This window comes from Sinohyriopsis cumingii, chromosome 8, assembly GCF_028554795.1.
Source record: "Sinohyriopsis cumingii isolate HCF-2022 chromosome 8, ASM2855479v2, whole genome shotgun sequence".
Taxonomy (NCBI): Eukaryota; Metazoa; Mollusca; class Bivalvia; order Unionida; family Unionidae; genus Sinohyriopsis; species Sinohyriopsis cumingii.
Genome location: NC_142968.1, coordinates 94,250,425 through 94,273,912, shown reverse-complemented (window position 1 = coordinate 94,273,912; position 23,488 = coordinate 94,250,425). Strand labels below are relative to the sequence as shown.

Sequence of the window (23,488 nt, the reverse complement as noted above, 5' to 3'; positions counted from 1 at the left end):
ATCTATTGTGGCTGAAATTTCTTTGGATATTGCACTTGTGAAAACTAAACATTATCGCATACAGCTAGCCAAAATGATTGATCTCCTGTGCTTAAAAATATCTGCCTGAATTGGTCTTTAGTATACAATAATAATTAACATTCAATGAAAATAGTGAGAACGAATTTTGCGAGACTAGACAAAACCAACTTCGGAAAGCGCAGTGAATAAATTACCAAACATATAAAATATAAAAAAGTTATGGACTCCTCTTTCGCAATTTACATCTGAATTCCAGGAAGTGAAAATGACCAAGTGGAGCTAGCAGTTTCTTTAAAAATATAATCCAGTGCAAAATATTGTAATAAATTTTGGTGTATGCGCATTTTATGATTACTTGTTTGATTATGGGAACTCGGTCCTGTGGAAATATTCCTTAGCCCAAAATAACTACTTGGAGCAAACGTCACGGAGTGAGGTTTTAGTGAGTTTACATGATGTCATGGTTTACGTTTGGTGAATTCAGGTCAGAACCACATGAGTGTCCCTGTCGCCCAATAGTCCCTTTTAAAATCTAGTGCTATATATTGGTTATGTGACGTCAAGTGCAGTATTTAGGAATGGAGACTGGTAAATTACACAATGGAATAAACGAAATGGGACTGTTCCGAAGTCCGCATGTACCGTTTATGTTGCCACGTATGACAAATGTGATGCAATTTCTTTTACAGGCCAAATGTGGCTCAAAATCATGATTTGACTGGCCTAAGGTGGCGTAGTAAAAATAGTTCCATGTGTGTGTGTGTGTGGGGGGGGGGGACCGGTTGTATAGTTTTACTGCGTGAAACGCTGACGGTACGGAAAGTTGACGAAGAGGGAAACCATGCATATGTGCGGCTGATAGACAATTGGAAAGTTGTGTAATCTGTGGTCTTGTATTGATTAGAGTAAAATTATTTATAGAATTGACACGTTGGGCTTTAAAATTTACTACAAAAGTTGTATGGAAGTCTTTCGAATTAGGGGAAACCTATGACTTCTAGTAAAATCGCACCAGGGTTTGACACCAGTCGGTTAAGCAAAACCCCTGGTTTGTAACAATACGAAACTGAAGAGCATCACCAAAACCGATCACTTCCCTTTAGCCATTATATGACTGAGGGATTTAAGCAAGATTTACTTACCTCCTATACTGAAGGGCTTGTCAAATTGCAAAGCTACGCCCATTCGAAACTGGTAATTTGACGACTAAAGTGCTCCAGTAACTATGGGGTATTCTCAGTTTTTCATAAACACATGTTAACACATCGTTGTGAAAAAGTTTGGTTATTTTAAATTACAATCAAGGTATATATTATACGGAACTTAGCAAATCATGAACATAAAGAAAGTAATGGGACCAAATGTTTGGAACTATTTTGTTACTGTTAACTCAAAGGCATGTCTTCTGAGATGGTCAGCGTATAGATCATATCCAAAATTTAATGGTAAATCGCCATATAGCAGACGCGCTTCCTTAGCGGCGATGGTACAGAGATGGATGGGCCAGCCATAAAAGGTCTGACATAAAAGATGAAACGATTTCCTCATTTGGAGGGTAAATAAACAACAAGCAACAAATCACTATTGTATTAACTGATTGTTGTCTGGCGTGGTGGAAAGGAGGCAAAAGGCCCCGGACAATGGTGCCCTGGCGTCTCATGTGGGTTCCAACTGGTCCAGGGTTGATTGTTGGTTTTAGGTGTCAGAAATTTAAAAAATAACTTTTGTAGCCTCGCACTGTTCTCTTGATTGCTTTTTAAATTTTGAATTGTACCTTTGTGCTCATGGCTATTGTGTTGTGAGGTGATATAATGATTATGAAGGGAAGAAGTGATATATTTTCTTTGCAAGGTATGCTCTAATCATTTTATCCTAACTTTGTAGGAGTGTGCACCTATATTTTACTGTTTATGCTATTGTACTTGGGTATTATGAGCAGTCAGTGTATGGTGCAATAGGGTCTTGGCTGCAAGAGGGTCTTGGCTGCAACAGGGTCTTGGCAGCAATAGGGTCTTGGCTGCAATAGGGCCTTGGCTGAAATAGGGTCCTGGCTTCGGCTTGGGAACACGCTTGGGACCATGTTACAGTTTATACATTTCTTTGGTTGGGGAAGGACAGTTTTTTATTTTTAACTTTGGTGCCAACGCTTACTCTGTTTATCGTTTTTCAAATGTAATGCTTCGTTGATTAAGTACTGGGTTGTGCAGTGAGACCCTTTTGTTCTAGGTGTATGACCACCTTATATGCTTCATTTTGTAGGCCAGGCCGATGCGCCTTATTTCTAGTTTCCCATTAGCTGCCACCTTGCACTGTGGATGACCCAAGCTTATGATTCTCAGAGAAAGCATTTCCAGAAGGCTTTTCTAGAGTAATCCCAGCTAATGTATGGTCTGATTGTGTTAACTGAACAGATTTATCCAATTCTATCATACAAACCAAAATGTACAAAATCTAAGTCTGTAATCCAATTAAAGCCATTTACTGATTTATTTGTGCATGTACACACTTACCTTTAATCATAGTATAAAGGTGTAATAGTATCAAGAAGAAGAACGGTGAAGTTTTCGTAGCAACATGTTGCTATCATGAACACTGCTGGATTTGGAAAAAGAAAACAAGAAAAAACTACTTCAGTTCGATATCAAGATGCTGATCAACGTCTTAATGGTTTCTGTCTGCCATGCATTTTGTCTGCCTGTCTGCCATGCATTTTGTCTGTCTGTCTGCCGTGCATTATGTCGGCTTTGCATCTTGTATGAAAACCTGTAAAACGCATCCCTAATAAACTATAGCTTTTTCCATGCCATACGTTTCTTTCCATGTTAAACCCAGCGTTCAACTCTATCGCCATGTTGATGCCAATATATATATATATATATATATATATATATATATATATATATATATATATATATATATATATATATATAGTGCTGGTTCTATTGTTTCTGACAGACAATAGTGTGTATTAGAAGTGTGCATACATCACATGCATTTTACGGTTCGTGTATCCAAAAGAAAGGGTGTGTTGAGAACATGTGCATTTTAATCTTGGTATGAAAAAACAAAGAGTCGGAGTCGGAACGTATAATAGTCACTTTAAATGTAATCTAAGGTAAGTGTTACATTCGGTTTCAAATGAAACACGAAATAAGGGTCCTTCGGCTTTATTTACAATTAAAGATGAGTTCTGAAAACCCAAGTCCAGTGTTGCATACAGTTCCAAGCCCCGCCATATAACTATCTGTTCTCTGATTATGTGATTGTTTTAATAACGGTGTCAGTCGGTGGAACGGACGTCAAATAAAAGTAAAGAAGATGGTACATTATAACAAAATCTTTACCTATATTTCGTTTAATATAATAATATATTTGAGTGCACAAAAACCTATTGTAACCATGTTAATTTATTGATAATTATTTCTTTATTTGGTAATATTTATTTACTGGAAATCACTATATTTATTCATTTCTTTCGGATCAATGAATCAACACAATTTTGTTTTAAAACGTTGATAACCTCTGGGTTTCTAGTATGATTCAGAGAAAGGCAGTCCAGATATCTGAACACAAAACTGGAAGTCCATTGCATAGGGTTCGGTAGACCAGCTTTTAAAAACTGATAGTCCAGTAGCAGAGTATGGAAGTCTAGAAAACGAGAACCTTTACTTTTGATAGCTCTGAACCTTTACAAAATAAACACTAAAAACGGTATATTTTACATCCGCCACATGTTTAATAGTCCTCACATTAGGCAGGGTTTACTCTGGATAGTATTGGTCAATGGGTCTCAGTGATCTTGACCTTACTGCACAAAAACTAATCATGACCATGCCTCTTAACATTTAGACCATAAACGCTTTTGGTCCTACACACAGGTCATCCACAAAGTTTTGTGAAAGATTTTAGTCTTTAATTCAAGTTATTGTGCAAAAACTATGTTTTATTTGTGTCCTTGATCTTCGACTTGTTGATCCCAAATCAATAAGTCTCTTCTTTACATAAAGTGTAAGCATTACACAAACCATGATCAAGATACACAATCTTCAACTAACGGTATTATCCTGTTATATTGTTTTGTATGTCATCTGAAATAAATATAAGGAGTATGTGACATATTTCGAAGTTTTCTTTCAATAAATTTAAGGACTTTTAAAGAAGAAAAATAACTTATCAAATTCAATACTTTTTCAAGGCGACCCCTTAAATCAAATATTTGAAAAGGTTGTATGAACCATGCGAAAGTCATCCACATTTTATTCTTGGCAGTACATGGTTGAGACTGAATTTTTTTTGGCAGAGATCAGTGTTTATTTTTTTAAGCCAGAGTGATACAGAGCCATGGCCTTTTGACCCCAATATCAATATCTTTCTACCTTACGCAAGCGCAAGCCATCCACAAAGTTTAGTGCAGGTCGATGAAGTAGAACTAAAATTATTCTGAGGAAACCATTTTATTTTTTCAGTCCTCGTCACAGTGATCTCGACCTTTGACATTTTCTATCCCGAAATTTATTGGGCTCTTTCTTACTCTTGTTACCAGCCATCTTGGTCCATGTTTATGACGTAGAACTAATCTTAGTGCGCTCACAAAATCGAAAGACCTCTTTCTTGCCCCCAATGTAAACTAAGCATACATATTTGATTATAGTATGTAAAAAGAAATAATGGCATTCATTGTACGTGAACACATTTTATTTCTTTCATTCACCTTGACTTTGACCTTTACACCCCACCCCCATATGTTAATCCTTATCCTAAATGCATGCTATATACAATATTTACAAATTGCTGATGATGGGAAAACCGAGTTATTGTACTGAAACGAAACGGGGAAGGAAGGAAAAGACAATATCGATACGTTATAAAAATTAAAATGGAGGGCCTATAAAATGTAAGCACATTTGAATACAAAATATGTTAATGCAAACTATTTTTCATAATGCTGATACAATTAGAAAAAGTTTGCTTTTAAGTGCATTCATTATTTATTTCTATCTATGCAAAAAGGCGATACAATTTATAGACAGTGCAACATCTCTAAGTTATTAAGTGCTTCACTGAAATGACTGCATTGAAGGACTCCAAGGAATTTGCAATGGTCTGATAATTCCCATTTTTGAACAACAGACCGTTATTTATATTTTTATTTATTTAACCCAGGCTTTTTATCTTCTTTAATACTTGTAAACATTAGAAAAAGGTAGTTGATCAGTTGAAGCTTTACAGACAGTGAGATCTGATTCACGAAGGCCAAACAGTATGAGAGACGGCATTGTACGAGGTCCAGTTTGTAAACACTCTGGTTTCGGTGAATTCGATTTTTTTCGATAGCGGATATTTTCTGACATGCTACCCTAAAACAACTGTCCATATAGCTCATACATGGTTAGTACTATTATTAGTATCCTTACTCCTACCTCGTGGGCAGGGTACTAACATGAGCATATCGTGTCAATGGAGCAAGAGCACCGGGTGTGATTCACACCCGGCGCTCTTTTAGCCTAATATAAACAATTTGAACATATTCCTTGCATATAATCCAATAAAATGAATAGTCCTCTTATTTAATACCGGAAATATCAAAAATCATTGTAGAAATAGTTTTTTTTTTTTAAAAACTTTTTTATCCGATATTTTCGTTTAGATCGTCCGCCATATTAGTTCAAATAATGATTACTTCCGTTCTCAGCCTCTCTTGTTTGTGTGCCAAAAAGGGACATTGAGGCCTTATTAGGAAACGTAAATACAAATCGTAGTAAAACTATGGCGAGGTTTGAGTCAGAAATTCTGCGTATTAACTGTAAATACGGTTTATCGACAACTTTGAAATTCGACCAAGAAGCCATTATTCGCCACTTGATTGATAATAACAGCGTAGAATATTCAAATATGGTCTGGCAAGCCTTACGTAGAAAAGGGGTCACGGCTAGAGTCTCGCGTTATCTGTCATGGCAGACACGGTGCGGTTAGTGTAACCATGCCAATTTATTTTATTGTGTTAGGGCTTAATAAATTCAAAATAAGCCAAACTTCTTTCAAAACATGATTATACTTATGTAGTATATTTCTACACTGTTTGTTTTTCTGGCTTTAGTGATGATTTTTTTGTTGCTCCATTACATGATATGGTATCAGTTCGTAGCATCAACCACAACAAATCAAGCTGAGGCTAGGACATCGTAGCTAATACAGGGTGGGAAAGGCCAGAGGATGCTCGGACTAGAATCAAATCAGTGTATGGATTTACTGAATTATTAACGGTTCGGTCTCATTTTACTGTTGTAGTCGCCTTCCTTGCGCTTCACATTAACTTAGTGATTAGAGTTTTACTCATAAATCGGTACTATATTTTGTCACTGCACTATTTCGGTTGATTTGGGTTGATTTACGTAGCGATGTCGAAAACTCGTTTGGTTTCGGCTTGTTTACGTGTGTGTGTGATTTGGATTGTTAAACGTAGCTTTAACAGTTTTTCAGTCATATAGCTACGATGTCTTAGGTGTGACAGCTTATAGTGATGTCGAGCACTGGGGCGTCATGCTACATGTCTTCAGCCAGTCACATTATTCTGATACCAGGCCGATCAGTCCTAACACTAACCTCTTTGCTGAGCACAAAGCGAGGCAGCTACTAGTACCATTTTCATGTCTTTGGTATGACTCAGTCGGAGTTCAAACCCGCGACCTCCTCTATCCGAGGCGAACAGTTTATTTACGTAGGTCCAAAACTAAAAGCATTCAAGGTAGCTACGGTGGCAGGTGATAGTTTCATAAATTGGCCCGTCAGATTTCTTACCTTAATGTTATGGTGTGACTTTTAATTTTTATTAATAAAAGATACGGATATATTTGTGAATTGTGCGTTGCATGCTATTGTTGTTCTTGAACTTGATGTGAGGCACGTACTCCCCATATAACTACTAGGATGAAAAACTAGCCACTGATAGCAGCAGACATGTGGGTTCAATGTAAATAGATTATCTAATCAATTCCCTTGATGGCAGCTATTTTACACTGCATCAAGCTGTTTAGTGCACACAATTTCTCAAAATTATCACAAAGAGAAATGGCTTGTGTTTACACTGTGAGCATCACTTTGTGTGAAGAATGGCATTCGGACCTGAAAAATGCAGGTATAAATTTGGGGCAGATCTCCTTTTCTATTGAGGTGTCATTGACTTGTCAGTTCATGTGAATCATATTCGTATGTTTTGTTTCAATATGGCTTCCAGAAATATGGATCTTTTCTTTACCTCACTTGTGTATTTATATCAATGATTTTATTTATTAGGCAGGTGGGTGCAGCGATACATTTTTGGCATAGTAACTGTCCTTTGCAACTGTAACGCTCCGGTGGCCTAGTGGTTAGAACGTCCACCATGGATGCGGTCGGTCGTGGGTTCGATTCCCGGCCGAGTCATACCAAAGACTTACAAAAATGGTACAAACAGCTTCATCGCTTGGTGCTCAGCATTACAAGGTTAGTGTTAGGACTGGTCGGCCTGGTGTCAGGATAATATGACTGGGTGGAGCATCACGCTACATGTATGCGACATAATGCCCCAGTGCTAGACATCACTATAAACTGGCACACTGCAAACATCGTAGCGATATGACTGAAAAATTGTTAACGCTACGTTGAAAATCCAAATCACACACACACACACACTGAGTCCCTTTCACCTTACATTGTCGAAAATCCCAGTCTAGCCTACAATGCTCATATCCAAAAAAAAATAGCGCTGTGAAGCAGCACTATTGAAAGGTCACACTTGTTAATTAGCATGCAAACCATGACACGTACAGTGCGAATTGTCAACATTACGGATAGATAGATGTATAGATAGATAATGTCCCCCTCACCATTACAAATGAGTGAAATCTAAACTGACTCACTGTGAGCATTACGAAACCTGTAACATCAACAAAGCGCAGTCTAATCATAAAAGTGCTTGACTTTTCGATCAACAGCAAGTTCTACCAACTAAGCAACAATACGCTCTCATTTATTATCCAGTTATAAAAGCGTTTTAGCAGCTACCCTTGACGATACTGTACAATAGTGGACATACGGGTTTCCATACTGGGTGTTTATGTCAGTGACATGCAGTTCTATTCATACGAAGTAGTGGCATTGTCATAACACAACAGCTGCATTGTCATAACACAATAGTTGAACAGCTACAGCTGTGTTAAAAAGGAAAACCAACAACTGTATTTTTTTGTTTTTATTCATTAAAGGTTATTTAGCACACACAGCTGTTGAAACATCCTACATGGGACATATTGATCCTGCTATCAAGATGTACCGCACCCTCATGAAAAATCTTTTTCGAAAACGTTGTGCTAATATCCTGGTGAACTCACTGCGTTCCAAGTATGGGGCATTGCACAAGGATAGAAAGACATATATTCATACAAATGGATATATAGATAGATAGATAGGCAAATAGGTTGGTAGTAAAGAAGCATTGCTGGTAGATTTGTACATAACAGTTTCTTAAAATTAATTTACATTTTTTAACAATTTTGTCAACATAAGAATTTATCAAAATAGGTGATCTGAGGACGAAATAGTTTCTATTGTTGATGAGCATGAATAATTGCCAATGCATGCATAACGATGATTGTAAATAAATTTCGTTGTAAATGTATACGTTCTTACAAAACGTCTTTGATCATCACCAAATTGTTTTGTCAATAAGTTAATTGCAATGGGTCGACACGTTGATGGACTGTCTTTAAAGGCAAACCCAGTATAACAGAATCCATAACCCAGACATACTCCTAATACAACTATTTCTGCCAAGTCAGCATTTAAAACATAGAAATCGAAGCTGCGACTGAAATCTTGTGCATTTAACTCACCCTTCACCACACCCAGTTACACACCATCCCGGTGGCTTCTGATGGTAATGGAACGACATATAGTATCTAGTATATTTGGCAATACGGGCAAGGTTTTGACCAATCTGTGTGATTTTACTTACGACAATAATGGAGGCGGTAACATTACTGATAGACGGGCGAAGAATGGCTGAAGGATATAAGAACATATTCAGCGCTTAAAAATGCACTTGGATAATAATAACGATCGACGTTGTTCCATTGTAGTTGCAGGCGCGATGCACTGCATTGCAATTAAATCAAATGCAAAACTTGCGACAATATAATCAAACATTGCTTGCTTTTGAGAGAGAAAGTTTTCTCCTCAATTTCCTATTTGGCCAAAACAAGTGAATGCAGCCTTTTCTAAACTCAGGTGTGAACAGAGCATATATGAAAGGATTGGCAACATTGTTTATGTATGGAGTTTTCCGCAATATTTCTAATACGCCAACAACAGCCAATGAAGAATCTTCGTCCACGTAAATGCCTAACACTGATATTAACTCCACACATACATAGGGGAGATAACTCAAAATGAAGACTGCTGTGACCACTAGAAATATGAAAGTCATTCTTTGCATGCGAACTTTTTTCAAAGATCTTTTTCTAACATCACCACCCTTTAAATAATCATGAACTGGTAGCTCCGTAAGACCCGACATCGATCGATTTTTTCCGCAGTCTTCTAACCTCTCTTTTACTGAGTTCTGGCGTTTACTTCCCCTCGACTCCTTTGTGCTGTCTGTAACAGTTTTTGCTTTTAAATACACCACACTTTCAGAAGAGGTGTTAGCTACAGTTTCATCCCTAGGTTCACAATTTGAATCTTTTATCTTTGTTTCGTTTTGAATTGACCCTGAATCTGATTGATCCCTGTGCACCTCGTTCTTGGAAATCGTTCCACTATAAGCTTGATTGACTGTTCCCTCTTGCATTTGGGGCAAGTCAACTTGATGTTGCAGATAGTTCAATTCATGACTCAATGTATCAAGCTTTGTAACATGCCCTGAAAGAGTATCATCGTTCTTTCCAATGTCTGAATCCATCCCATTTGACGTATTAGTATCCACTTCCCTGACTATTTGTAATATTATGTTTTCATAAACTTCCTGCCTTTCATTTTCCGTTTCTGAAGCGAAGTTCTTTTTGGAATTATTTCTTGATGGTATCATACTACAAGACTCACTAGAATCTTCCCCTGAATTCTCTGATAGTTTACCCTTCCAGACGACTAGTTCCCCGATGAAAGACCGTCTCCAATGAAATATCTCTCTTCCGAGACTGACATATATTCCGATTAAAATAATGCTGAACAATATCAGTATCACAAAAAGGTAAATATGAAATGCCAGGGCAAATTTGGTTCCTTTTATGGCATCAGCGTACGAGCAGTCTCTCCCATATATATTTGGCGTAGATGTGGGAACTAGCCTTTCACCGAAAACAAACGCTGCCGGAATAGCTATAAGAAGTGATATACCGATATCAATCCCAACGATGACTTTTGCCTTTCTCCGTGAAAATTTCTTCAGTGGATTCCGAATTGCGAAATATCGATCTATTGCAACTGAGACAAGAATAGTACACGACAATGCAGCGAGTGCGAACTCTATATATCGAAATGCCTTGCATGGAATGGAATCTCCGTACATGAGAGGGAATCGTAGATCAAAGAGTTCAAAAGGCATCCCGAATAGGCACATACAGAGATCAACAGTCGCTAGCCACATTATGAATATATTCGCTGAAGAGCGTCGCATTTGGAAATAGAACACACTAACGACTAGTCCGTTTCCAATAATGCCAACAAAAATATTGATAGATATATATATAATGACTGGAACATATCTAGGGTAGAATTTTTCGTTCAATATCCATAAAATGTAATCTTCGGGAAGGTCAAATAACTGCGTGGCATTCTCAGTGATTGAAACTAAATATTTATGTGACATTGCCTTAAAATAAATAGATATTCAACACTAAATAAGAAAACTATAACATAACTCTGAAATTCCCCTTCATTATCCATTGAACACAATCACTGGGGAGATTCAATAACATCCTTAGTTACTGATAACATAGTATATTGTGACCGCTTGTCTGAAATATCAATTCAGATGAAAAGGAATAAACTATATATAAATTTCTCTCTTCTGTACTTTTGTTCTACTTGTGCAATTTAAAATTTAAAATTAAGTGCAATTTAAAATTTAAAATTTAATTTTAAATAAGTCATTTTGTACATCACATAAAGATGACTATTTCCTTGACATTCGACAACCAGTAAATTCGTATACAAGGTAAATGATTAAAATCGTGTCAGGAAGATGAATTCATAAATCGCTAAAACATAAAATCCTGTTGTTAATCGTTCTACAGTAGTTGGCAACATATTTTACATCATTTTACTTTCAATCCAACAAGGATAGTCATACTTGATTCACAACAGTCTTTCAAGAAAATAATACTTCTAAAAGAAATATCCATCGACTGTTAATACCTATCAATTTATGACGGGCTTGAATGACGAAGGTACAGTCTGGAATGCAAGTCCGTTTGGCTGTTTGAAATCTATAAGATTGGAATGCAAGTCCATTAGGCTGTGTGAAATCTGAAACGAGAAGACAAAAATATTAAATTGTGCTGAAGTTATAATCCGATCTAAAAGTAATAGATTGCAGTACATATTTCAGTGAATATATACAATTCATATATATGATTCCAGATTCTGGGACTATCATTAGGCTTATGTTAGACCAAGCTTGCATATAAAACACGTTCATAATTCCAACAAGATATAACTAACGTTACCTAGCGTATTGTTTTGATAGATTAATCTACCAGAATACACATATTTCCATTATAAAGCTACATGTTCTGAGCGCCAACCTAAAATATTGTAGCACGTACTTGTTTCTTTCTGAGTTCATTCAAGGTGAACAAGAAGCATGATAAAGACGAGGTTCAAGTAAACTGCATTGAAAGACGATACGTATGCGTTCAGAATGTAACACGCCAGTTCTATTGATCTATTACTACTGACAATTTGAAACAAAACTTTGAGAGAAAAAAATGGCAACAACAGGACAAAATATCAGTATGCATTTTATGCAATTGATACGGTAGTACATACAGTAACATATAGTTTACACGACTTAACAGACCAGAACAGAACACAAATTTATTCATGTAATATTTCTCAGCAAATGAGAACCACAACCTGCATTTAAAGTGGTGTAACCTATTCATCTTGGGGATTACTAAGAGTGCAAATTGAAAATGAGAGAGAGAGAGAGAGAGAGAGAGAGAGAGAGAACTACTTTATTACACGCCCAGTAAATTTAACACACAAAAAGACAGGTTCACAACTACTGTGTTACACAATGTCAGAAAGAAACTTGCAGTGTAGTAAATAACCTGCTGGTTATTAATCAAAAGTTGGGATTGAGTAAAATAAATAAAGCACAAGTGTGAACAGCAGATATGCTTCTATTTAAAATATATAATAAGCAACACATCGAAAGTGGCATAAAGAATGAAAATAACAAGTGCGGCGTTTAGGTTGTGTCACTCGGTTTATATAAAAAAGAATCATGTACGGCAATTTGCTAGGTGCTCAACACATAAAGAAATACATATTATTCAAATATAGATAAACTATTTAGTTCTCTTTGTTGGAACAAATATCTAACATATATATTTACCTACCCACCTACATCACACTTACCGACATACACAGATCCACACATAAACTACATATTCACACACACACACACACACACACATTATGACATATGCTTCTACATTTCGTTAATAGCTGAAACTTCACAGGATTATATCAGTTCCCTACATAGTATTGTTCTTTTCGTTACAACCTGCTGAGTATACATCTGGCATATTGGTACAACCATAATTTTCACTTTAACTTCTATTTAATTAAGTTTCACTTATTTGTAACTCACGCTGAATCAGTGCTTATCAATTCCATAATAGACACGACGTAGACAGGTTTTAATCAGCGTTTAGCAATTCCACAATGAGATAGACACGATGTAGACAAGTTTTAATCAGCGTTTAGCAATTCCACAATGAGATAGACACGACTTAGACAAGTTTATTTATAGTATGATTACAAATACAAGATAAAGTAATTACGATAGCCCGGCTGAATGCTACAAATTTATGTGCAAAGCCATGCTTTACGTCTATGCCTTACAAAATGAAGGGAACTTAATGTTACGTGTCTTGGTTCCTTCTAATTATATATATATATATATATATATATATATATATATATATATATATATATATATATATATATATATATATATATATATATATATATATATATATAAGGAACCAAGACACGTATATATATATATATATATATATATATATATATATATATATATATATATATATATATATATATATATATAATTAGAAGGAACCAAGACACGTAACATTAATGGATAGGTTTTTCAGTTTACTTAGATTCCATGTAGTATTAATTTGTCTTTGAAAACGGCTTTTGCTATATATATATATATATATATATATATATATATATATATATATATATATATATATATATATATATATATATATTGCAAAAGTCGTTTTCAAAGACAAATTAATACTACATGGAATCTATATATTGCAAAAGTCGTTTTCAAGGACAAATTAATACTACATGGAATCTAAGTAAAATGGAAAACCTATCGCTACTTTTTGGGTGGCTAAAATATACAAAGGAAGAATAATACAAAATACTACATTACTAAAACAACAGATAAGAGCTATTACATTACAAATAAGTATATGCACTCATTAAACACGTTTATTTAAAGTTCCAAATGTCAACAAGGACGAGTATAAAACAGTACAAACAAGAAAGTATTGTCATCAATCATACGAACACATCTCAAGTATAGATCCAGTCCTCGTGTGTACAGAAAATTTAACAGCCCACGTTGGAGGTGAAAGCTGATGTATACGCGTAATTTAAAACTAATGAGCCATTATTTTGCAGAAGTCATGATATAATTAGATATACATATGGCGGAAGAATAAACATTAACAGTGTAAATTTAGTTTCTGTTCCTAAATAATCTTCTTACTGGGCTATACTAATCTGAAGAAACAATCAGAGTTTATTTAAAAGCCAAACTTGGCCTTACAAAAACAAAATCATGCAGTTTTTAAGTATATTATTTACCAATGCATGAAGCGCACACAGGTGCGAACTTCGTAGACCACTTTCTGGTGTTGCCTAATGTACCTGCTATTCATTCTGTTAATGATTTCAAGCAAATAGTGTGTTCCCTGAGACGCTGGTGTGTGTGTGTGCGTGTGTGACTTGGATTTTTAACGGAGCTTTAGTGATGTATAGCACTGGGGCATCATGTAGCATGATGTCCCACCCAGTCACATTATCCTGACACCAGGCCGACCAGTCCTAACACTAATCTCTTAATGCTGAGTGCCAAGGGATGCAGCTGTGAGTACCATTTTTGTAAGTCTTTGGTATGTTTCGGCCGGGGATCGAACCCACGACCTCCCGCATCTGAGGCGGACGCTCTAACCACTATGACACCGGAGCGGTTCCCTGAGCATCACGAGAAGGTAAATACGAGTCTATGCATTAGGTCAGCGTTATGTACAGGTTAATTTGGCAGTTCTACGTTACACGCACAATTTATTTTAAGTAGACTTTGCAAACGGTTTTGCTGACTTTCTGGTTTTAAGTAAGTCTATCTAACAACTTAGTTCAAGTAAAATTATGTAATCGGTGAGATATAATTGTTAATTTTGTGGCAGGTAAGATGTAAATTGTATGTTGTGACTGGTAAGATGTAAATTGTATTTTGTGACAGGTAAGATGTAAATTGTATGTTGTGACTGGTAAGATGTAAATTGTGTGTTGTGACAGGTAAGATGTAAATTGTATGTTGTGACAGGTAAGATGTAAATTGTATGTTGTGACTGGTAAGATGTAAATTGTATGTTGTGACAGGTAAGATGTAAATTGTATGTTGTGACTGGTAAGATGTAAATTGTATGTTGTGACTGGTAAGATGTAAATTGTATGTTGTGACTGGTAAGATGTAAATTGTATGTTGTGACTGGTAAGATGTAAATTGTATGTTGTGACAGGTAAGATGTAAATTGTATGTTGTGACTGGTAAGATGTAAATTGTATGTTGTGACTGGTAAGATGTAAATTGTATGTTGTGACAGGTAAGATGTAAATTGTATGTTGTGACTGGTAAGATGTAAATTGGATGTTGTGACAGGTAAGATGTAAATTGTATGTTGTGACTGGTAAGATGTAAATTGTATGTTGTGACTGGTAAGATGTAAATTGTATGTTGTGACAGGTAAGATGTAAACTGTATGTTGTGACAGGTAAGATGTAAATTGTATGTTATGACTGGTAAGATGTAAATTGTATGTTGTGACAGGTAAGATGTAAATTGTATGTTGTGACTGGTAAGATGTAAATTGTATGTTGTGACAGGTAAGATGTAAATTGTATGTTGTGACTGGTAAGATATAACTGTTATTTTCCTTTCCTACTTTAATACCAAATATATTATTAAGTACAGTATAAAAAACGTGCTTTCTTAACACATGTTTACACCACAACTTGAAAGATATGGGTTATTAACGTAGGAAAAGAAAATGTATTTTTTTTTTAGTATACATAAATTGCTCGTGAATCAAAGATTAAGCTCCCACCCCTTTTTATCCCAAGCAATTTCATCTCAGTTTCGACTGTGTTCATCGTCTTGTCATAAACATTATCGGTTATTTAAGGGAGTGGTACACTTGGGATGATTACTATGTCGCAATCGATCTAAAAAAAAATGTTTAAAAATCACGACTGAAAGGTAATGCAGTTTCCATTTATTTGTTATAGCTCAAAACGTGCTAATTTTTCTGACCACATTATAACTTTTTCTAGGCACACACAACCAAGCGTGGCATGTCATAATGGAGTATATTTTGATATGTAAAAATATAAGAAAAAATATGAAAAATATTTTTCCGATAATTTTCTATAAACAGCCTTAAGTAGGTAATAGATAATTGTTATGTTGTGATTGGTAAGATATAATTGTTATCTTGTGACTTGAAAGATATAATTACTAATTTTATTTGCACCATTGAAGGTTGATAAAATACGCTTAAATAATATAATTACGACAACAGTCAAAATTTTACTGAAATGGTTTAGTAGACTTCATTTAATTTCAAATTATGCAATAAGTGTATTCAAGTCCACTGAATGAAAGAAAGAAAACATTAAAAAAGAAACTGAATGTTTGTTACTAATGGGGTTGGGGTTAACACACTAATCTTTAAATAAAATTCAGCTTCGAGGTCAACTTTATACTACAAGGTGCACACAACCACACACACACGCACACACAAATGCTGCGATATGTTTAGAAAACCAAGTTACGTACAGCCGAGAAGTGAAGAATAGAAACCTATAGATAGCAAACACTGCTTCGAGGTAACAAAGCTTTTCTCTTTGACTCTTCCAAGTCTACCTTTCTCATATTTCATACATTACTCAATACGTTACAAAAAAAGAGACTCCTATCTTTCTCATATTTCATACATTACTCAATACGTTACAGGAAAGAGATGCCTATCTTTCTCATTTTTCATACCTTACTCAATACGTTACAAAAAAGAGACGCCTATCTTTCTCATATTTCATACATTACTCAATACGTTACAAGAAAGAGATGCCTATCTTTCTCATCTTTCATACATTACTCAATACGTACCAGGAAAGAGACGCCTATCTTTATCATATGTAATACATTACTCAGTACGTTACAGGAAAGCGACGCCTATCTTTCTCATATTTCATACATCATTCAATAAGTTACAGGAAGGCGATGCCTATCTTTCTCATATTTCATACATTACTCAATACATACCAGGAAAGATATGCATATCTTTATAATATGTCATACATTACTTAATACGTTGCAAGAAAGAGACGCCGATCTTTCTCATATTTCATACATTACTCAATACGTTACAAGAAAGAGATGCCTATCTTTATCATATTTTCATACATTACTCAATATGTTACAGTAAAGCGATACCTATCTTTCCCATATTTCAGACATTACTCAGTACGTTACAAGAAAGAGATGCCCATCTTTCTCATATTTCATACATTACTCAATACGTTACAAGAAAGAGATGCCGATCTTTCTCATATTTCATACATTACTCAATACGTTACAAGAAAGAGATGCCTATATTTCTCATATTTCATACATTACTCAATACGTTACAAGAAAGAGATGCCGATCTTTATCATATTTCATTCATTACTCAATACGTTACAAGAAAGAGATGCCTATATTTCTCATATTTCATACATTACTCAATACGTTACAGTAAAGCGATACCTATCTTTCCCATCATTCATACATTACTCAATAAATTACAAGAAAGAGATGCCGATCTTTCTCATATTTCATACATTACTCAATACATTACAAGAAAGAGATGCCTATATTTCTCATATTTCATACATTACTCAATACGTTACAGTAAAGCGATACCTATATTTCCCATAATTCATACATTACTTAATAAATTACAAGAAAGAGATGCCGATCTTTCTCATATGTCATACATTACTCAATACATTACAAGAGTTGCTTATCTATTTCATATTTCATACTTCATTCAATACGTTACAAGAATTGCTAATCTATTTCATATTTCACATGTCATTCAATATGCTACAAGAAAGAGATGCTGATCTTTCTCATATGTCATACATTACTCAATTAATTACAAAGGTGCTTATCTATTTCATACATCATTTAATACGTTATAAGAGTTGCTTATCTTTTTCATATTTCATACATCATTCAATACGTTACAAGAGTTTCTTATCTATTTCATATTTCATACACTACTCAGTAAGTTATAGGAAACTGTTGCCGAGTACATATAATAATGGGTTCGAAATAAAATGAACAATGCTTCTTTCAAATCACCTAATTATTGCTCCAACTGGTTTTGAATTAAGCGAAAATATCCAGCATTTTTTCCCCTCAAGTTTATTTTATTTTATTGCATTTAATGATACAGACAGCATGAAATGTTAAAGACTACCGCGGCAACTGAGTGAACTGTCTTGTTCTGGGACACGCCACCGTGGCCGATCCGGCACGGTCTGGCCAGTTTCTGAGTCCTAATATTCTGATCTCTAGACCGGCATGCAAGTCACTGCACCACCTCGGATCCAAAATGATTTTCTGAGTCAACAGTTTGTCATCAATGGTCTAAACTATAACTACAACAAATGACAAAAACTATGTCCACTTTACTTATTTGGTCTTGTAGTATCCCGTCCTTGACAACCAGCGAAAACAAATATGGGTACGGTACGATTCAACTATGATTCATCTTCACAAAACATGTACTGTTTGATTATTGGTCGTGACGAACGTGTAATTACTTCATTAAACTTACAATGCTGACAAAAAGTTTCCTAATTCAAAACGAAAAACAACACGCCCAACATACAATAATTAAAATGAATGGTTCCAACAAAATGTCACTTATTACACATCACAGTCAGGTTGTACTGAAGTGAACTTCCAACTTGTATTTACTAGTCTGAGGCACAGAATTCAAATGTCAATAAAATATTTTAAAACAATATATCCTTCACATCAATAAAAAATAAATCTGTATACGGCAACCAGTTTTTTACAAATAAACGTATTAATCTTTAAGAGTGCCCAAAGCGAATAAATCTTACCGGAATAGATTTACAAGGAATTCCGAAACAAAAATATGAAAACAAATTGGCTAACGGTGGTAATAGTCTTGTTCCGTCTGCGAGAACGAGAAATACTTATTCTAGTTTAAGACAACTTTTCGGGTAACATGAGATCATTTGTCCGTGATAGTTTTTAGGAGTAATTATCTATGACACTGATTCTATTCAATGCATCTAGAGAATCGAATCAAATAAACCACGTTCATTGCATATTTTTGGTGGCACTGTGAATGTTATATTTGAAACGAAGCATGCAGATACATTCACATTTCCTAGATACATCGACATGGAATGAAAATCTACATTATCTTGGGCCTGTGAAATGTTAAGACAAACAGACGATCTGAATGTTAATTCTTGCTTCAAATCTTATTAAAGTTTAGGTAACAAGTTCGCATATAAACCTTTTTATGTATAAAAAAAATTTAACCCCTATTTCACATTTTATTCAGTGCAGCATCAAAGGGTGATCACACGGACGTTAAAACGTACGTAAGCCAAATCATGGTACAGAATCTTTGAACAGAGACCTACCTGGTCTTGCTAAATCGAAGTGCGTCAAAAGATCCAGCAGTTCAATCAATAAAAAAGACTTTCAGGTGACCTAATGAAGCGAGAAGGTCTATCATGCAACGATTTCAATCAGTCCGTCATGTGACAATGGATCATATTTGATCTTTACCGTACTCTATCCTTGACGACCAGACAAAACAAATATTGAAGCGGTTTAATACAACGGATCTATAAATAATCCTTTCGAACATATTCGATTTATTATTTATATTTATACTTCTTCTCTAATTGTACAGAAAACACACGCCCATAATATATTAATTGAAATTAATTGGAGTGGTGTCGAGTTGTCAACATATCAAATGGCGAAGTTTGTTGTGATCTGTTTACTTAAATATGCTTTACAGAGATAAATGTTGTATTATCTAAATAGTGACAACAACAATAGCTTCATAGGTAATAACACAGTCACGATTGACCTACCTGGAATTACACTAACCGGATTTTCGTCACAACACACACACACACTTTAAAAAATATACAATTTCATATTGACATCGATTTCAGGTTAACTGTGAAAATCTCACAAAAAATCGGACGAAAAGTACTAAAGTTATGAAGACCTGAATGCATACACGTTACTTAGGAGCTAAATTATGTGCAACTTAATTGTACGTTCCATATAGTACGTGTACACCCAACTGCATACAAAATGCCAACAATGATGGAGCCATACCTTTCTATCAATAAGACAACCCGGAATGTTTGTCTGACGTTAAAGTGGAGCACATGGCAGCAACGCCTGCCAGGCTTGTTGCCTGGACTGTCATTGCGTAACATTTCACGCTGAACAATTGATGTGCTTTTTGTAGAATGCCGAATCAACAACTTATTGACGGACTGCTGGAGGGGTGGGGGTGAAATCAGGCGATTTGTAAATTACCTCACATTTCATTTGTAATTTCTTTTTTCTCATGTCAAAAAACGGCGTTGGATCGTTTTAATTATGTTTGAGAAGATAAATATCTATAGTTTCTATAGCGGATCCATTCGCTTGGAGCTCCCACTCGAACAGTAATGTCCAATATGACACGAAGTGAGAAAAGTCGCAGGAAACATACTATAAAATAAAAAAAACACAAGTGCATAGGCCTTTTATAAAACACCTTGAATCTTTTATCTTGTAGTAGGTCACGATTACATTTATCTGGACTTGTTTATCTTCCCAGTTTTTTAAAAAATATAACTCTTGTAGTTTTCTATAATTACATGTTAAGAACAACTTTTAATCGCCACCATATATGACGTATTTTGATGTGCCGTTCAACACAATACATGCATGCCCATTTCATTAATACATATATTTACCTCGGCTAAGTGAATGGTAATGTTACGTTTTTATATAAGGGGTTGGGGAATCGACGCTACGTTGTTTAGTTTTAGGGCCTGAATTCAGCACATGGCCGAACCCTATACTACTAGCTACATTCTCGGCTATATATGTAGCGTTTATTGGGTATGAACACGTGGTCTATTCATTACAGAATTAACTTACCCAATTATTACAGCTGAAATCCACAATTAATTTCCATGAACACATCGTTGCAAGCAATAGATCGGAAACCTCTATATAATCAATTCAACATTTTCTTCTTTTTGTCTGAAAATGGCTGGGGTTTTGTGAAGCAGTCTGTCTTTGTTTGAAACAAACTTACTCTCAGCCCCATAAAACAATCAAATACCTCCGGGCTGGATATGCGAGAATTCAAAAGTGAATGGGACCGCTGTCGTCTGCTTCGAACCAGTAAAATAATCCCAACTGCACTGTGCACTATTTATTAAGTAACTATTTTGAGTTTTACATACAAAACATACCTTCCACATTCTTATCTCCAAAATTATGTGACGTTAGATAGCGAGCTATCTATACTCACTTAAATTCCGTGAGGTATTCGGTCCTAACTAGTTACACCCGGTACATTCACAATTCAGAGGTGCGATAGCTTTTTCAGTCCCTTGGAAAATAGTCTCTTGCACTTAGTAACGCAGCGAAGCGTAAACGTTACCAACAAAAGAGGATTTACAATAAACTTTGCATAATTTTCTTTCGTTTGAAAGTGATTTATTTTATTAAGGAAAAGCCCGAAATCTAGGAAAGAAATGAGAATAAACATTTCTGAAGATCAACATGGTATATCAAATTACAGAGATTCAAGGTCAGCTGTGTAACGTCGCTTCTGTTGTACGAGTATGCAACATAAATCGTTTTCCAATGTTAGCTTGTTTTACTGTTTGCATTAGGTTAAGTGGGGGTGAGTAACCATCTGTGTATTCATTTAAAACGTTTTTCTTTATGCAAATCCAGATCATGTTTACCTGCTAAGATACACATATTTCAACCACTGTGAAAACAATGGTGATACTCATCGTTCGTATCCAGCACAGAGAGAGAGAGAGAGAGAGAGAGAGAGAGGAATTTTAAAGTAGCTTTAACAGTGTTTCAGTCATATCGCTACGATGTCTGCAGTGTGGCAGTTTATAGTGATGTCTGGCACTGGGGCATCATGCTGCAGACATGTAACATGCTGTCCTACCCATTCACATTATCCTTACACCAGGTCGACTAGTCCTAACACTAACCTCTTAATGCTGAGCGACAAGTGAGGCAGCTGTTAGTACCATTTTTATGTCTTTGGTATGACTCGGCCGGGGATCGAACAGAGAGAGAGACAGAGAGAGAGAGAGAGAGAGTATTTAGATCCAGAATACTATGCACTCTAGTTTTTCACTATTTTCTGCTTTTATAAGTCACGAATATTTAGCTCTTTTTCGCCTTAAAATATTTTCTTTTGGGTCGAGTTACTTCCCTTCTAAGAGCTATCGAAACATATACATGTAGTGAGAAAGATGTTTTTTTAAAAAGTTGTTTTATGGAAGCATGAAGCGCTTCACGTCAACATGGCGATATATACCCTTTGCATATGTGCTTTTTACGTCAATAAAACTAGTTATCTACCGCAATATGTTGACATGATTCTGTAGACATGACAATTGGCGTCTGAGTTTTTATGACATATAGCAACGGATATATGTCCAGACAGTTATGTAGAAAGTACAATAATTCCACACACTGAATATTTATTAAAAAAGATTCCCACATTGAAAATAGGAAGAAAGTCAAAACAAAGTATCATAACCAATGACAGTTGACAATATCAATATATTTTCTGGAGGAAGACCTAGGTGGTTATTCTAACGGTTTCCTATTAATAGTTTTGTTTTAGCATGGTTTGTCTGTGATCCTGAAGCTTTCAAAATGTGCATGCAAGTAGTAATAGGGGATAGGATAGAGTCAATGGAAAATACATTACAGACCCCCTCCCCGGGATCGGTTAGCGACAAGACTTTTCAGATCATCCTGGGAACGTTTAGAGACAAGGAAATTGAACATGCTGAATATTGGGACTGTATAGTGACAAAGGAAAGTTGGGGTTATTGTATAGGGATAATAGGAATAGCACAGGTGAGGTGACGTCACGGTACTGTACATTGGTAACAATGTGGCAAAAGGCTGACCTCAATTGGACCAAAGGTCGGAAATAAAATATAGAACGCTTGGCGGGACGGGACTGGCGGGACGTAGACATATATCAAACATACAACATACAACATCAATCTATCACGCCTAAACGATGAAATCGAATAAAATATTTTTTAAGGCAAGAGAATAAATATCGTTTTGAGACAGTGGAGTGGCCCAGAAAAGGGTATTTGGTATTTTTGTTAACATCATTCAGTTCACATATATGGCATCACATAGGTTTTCTTCAAACGTATTCTACCTTCTGGACCGTAGATAAGGACTCTCTTCAGATAGTCTTATATCACTACATAAATTCTTCTTTTCCAAACGCTCTTTCGGTGATCTTGATGATTGTCCATGATGATTTGACATACATTGATAAGTCGGTGCGGAACAGCATCGACGATACGAGGATAGATGATGCAACGTTAGTCCACATCTTGTGACGAGAACAGGTGAAGGGAATGGAGTGAAATGGGTTATTTATAGTGGAAGAGCGGATCGAAACGGATTGAGTTTCTTTTTTACCATTCCTAGCACGCGTTACAAAATTCAGTCACAGCGTGTAGTCTGTCTTTCAATCAGAAGGGAGATACTGATGACGGCACATTCCCTATATAGGCGCGCTATCATATGTGCGCTGTGAAT

General features: G+C 35.6%; 1 protein-coding gene across 4 annotated transcripts; it reads right to left on the bottom strand.

The window, feature by feature from the left end:
• Positions 1–8,236: 8,236 nt before the first annotated feature.
• LOC149794164 (uncharacterized) lies at positions 8,237–21,260 on the bottom strand. 4 transcript variants are annotated; one of them, XM_089968257.1, is made up of 2 exons: positions 21,192–21,260; positions 8,237–11,523 (listed from the first exon to the last, which is right to left on the bottom strand). In XM_089968257.1, the coding sequence occupies exon 2, from the start codon at positions 10,862–10,864 to the stop codon at positions 9,197–9,199; it is 1,668 nt and encodes a 555-aa protein (XP_089824383.1). In that variant the 5' UTR covers positions 10,865–11,523; positions 21,192–21,260; the 3' UTR covers positions 8,237–9,196. The 4 variants fall into 4 exon arrangements, with proteins under 4 accessions (XP_089824383.1, XP_089824382.1, XP_089824381.1 ...); XM_089968256.1 differs by having other exon boundaries at positions 21,133–21,213; XM_089968255.1 differs by lacking the exon at positions 21,192–21,260 and adding an exon at positions 20,813–21,185.
• Positions 21,261–23,488: the final 2,228 nt, after the last annotated feature.

Excerpts from the sequence above, each read along its gene's own strand:
- LOC149794164 (XM_089968257.1), bottom strand. The coding sequence starts at position 10,864 with ATGTCACATAAATATTTAGTTTCAATCACTGAGAATGCCACGCAGTTA.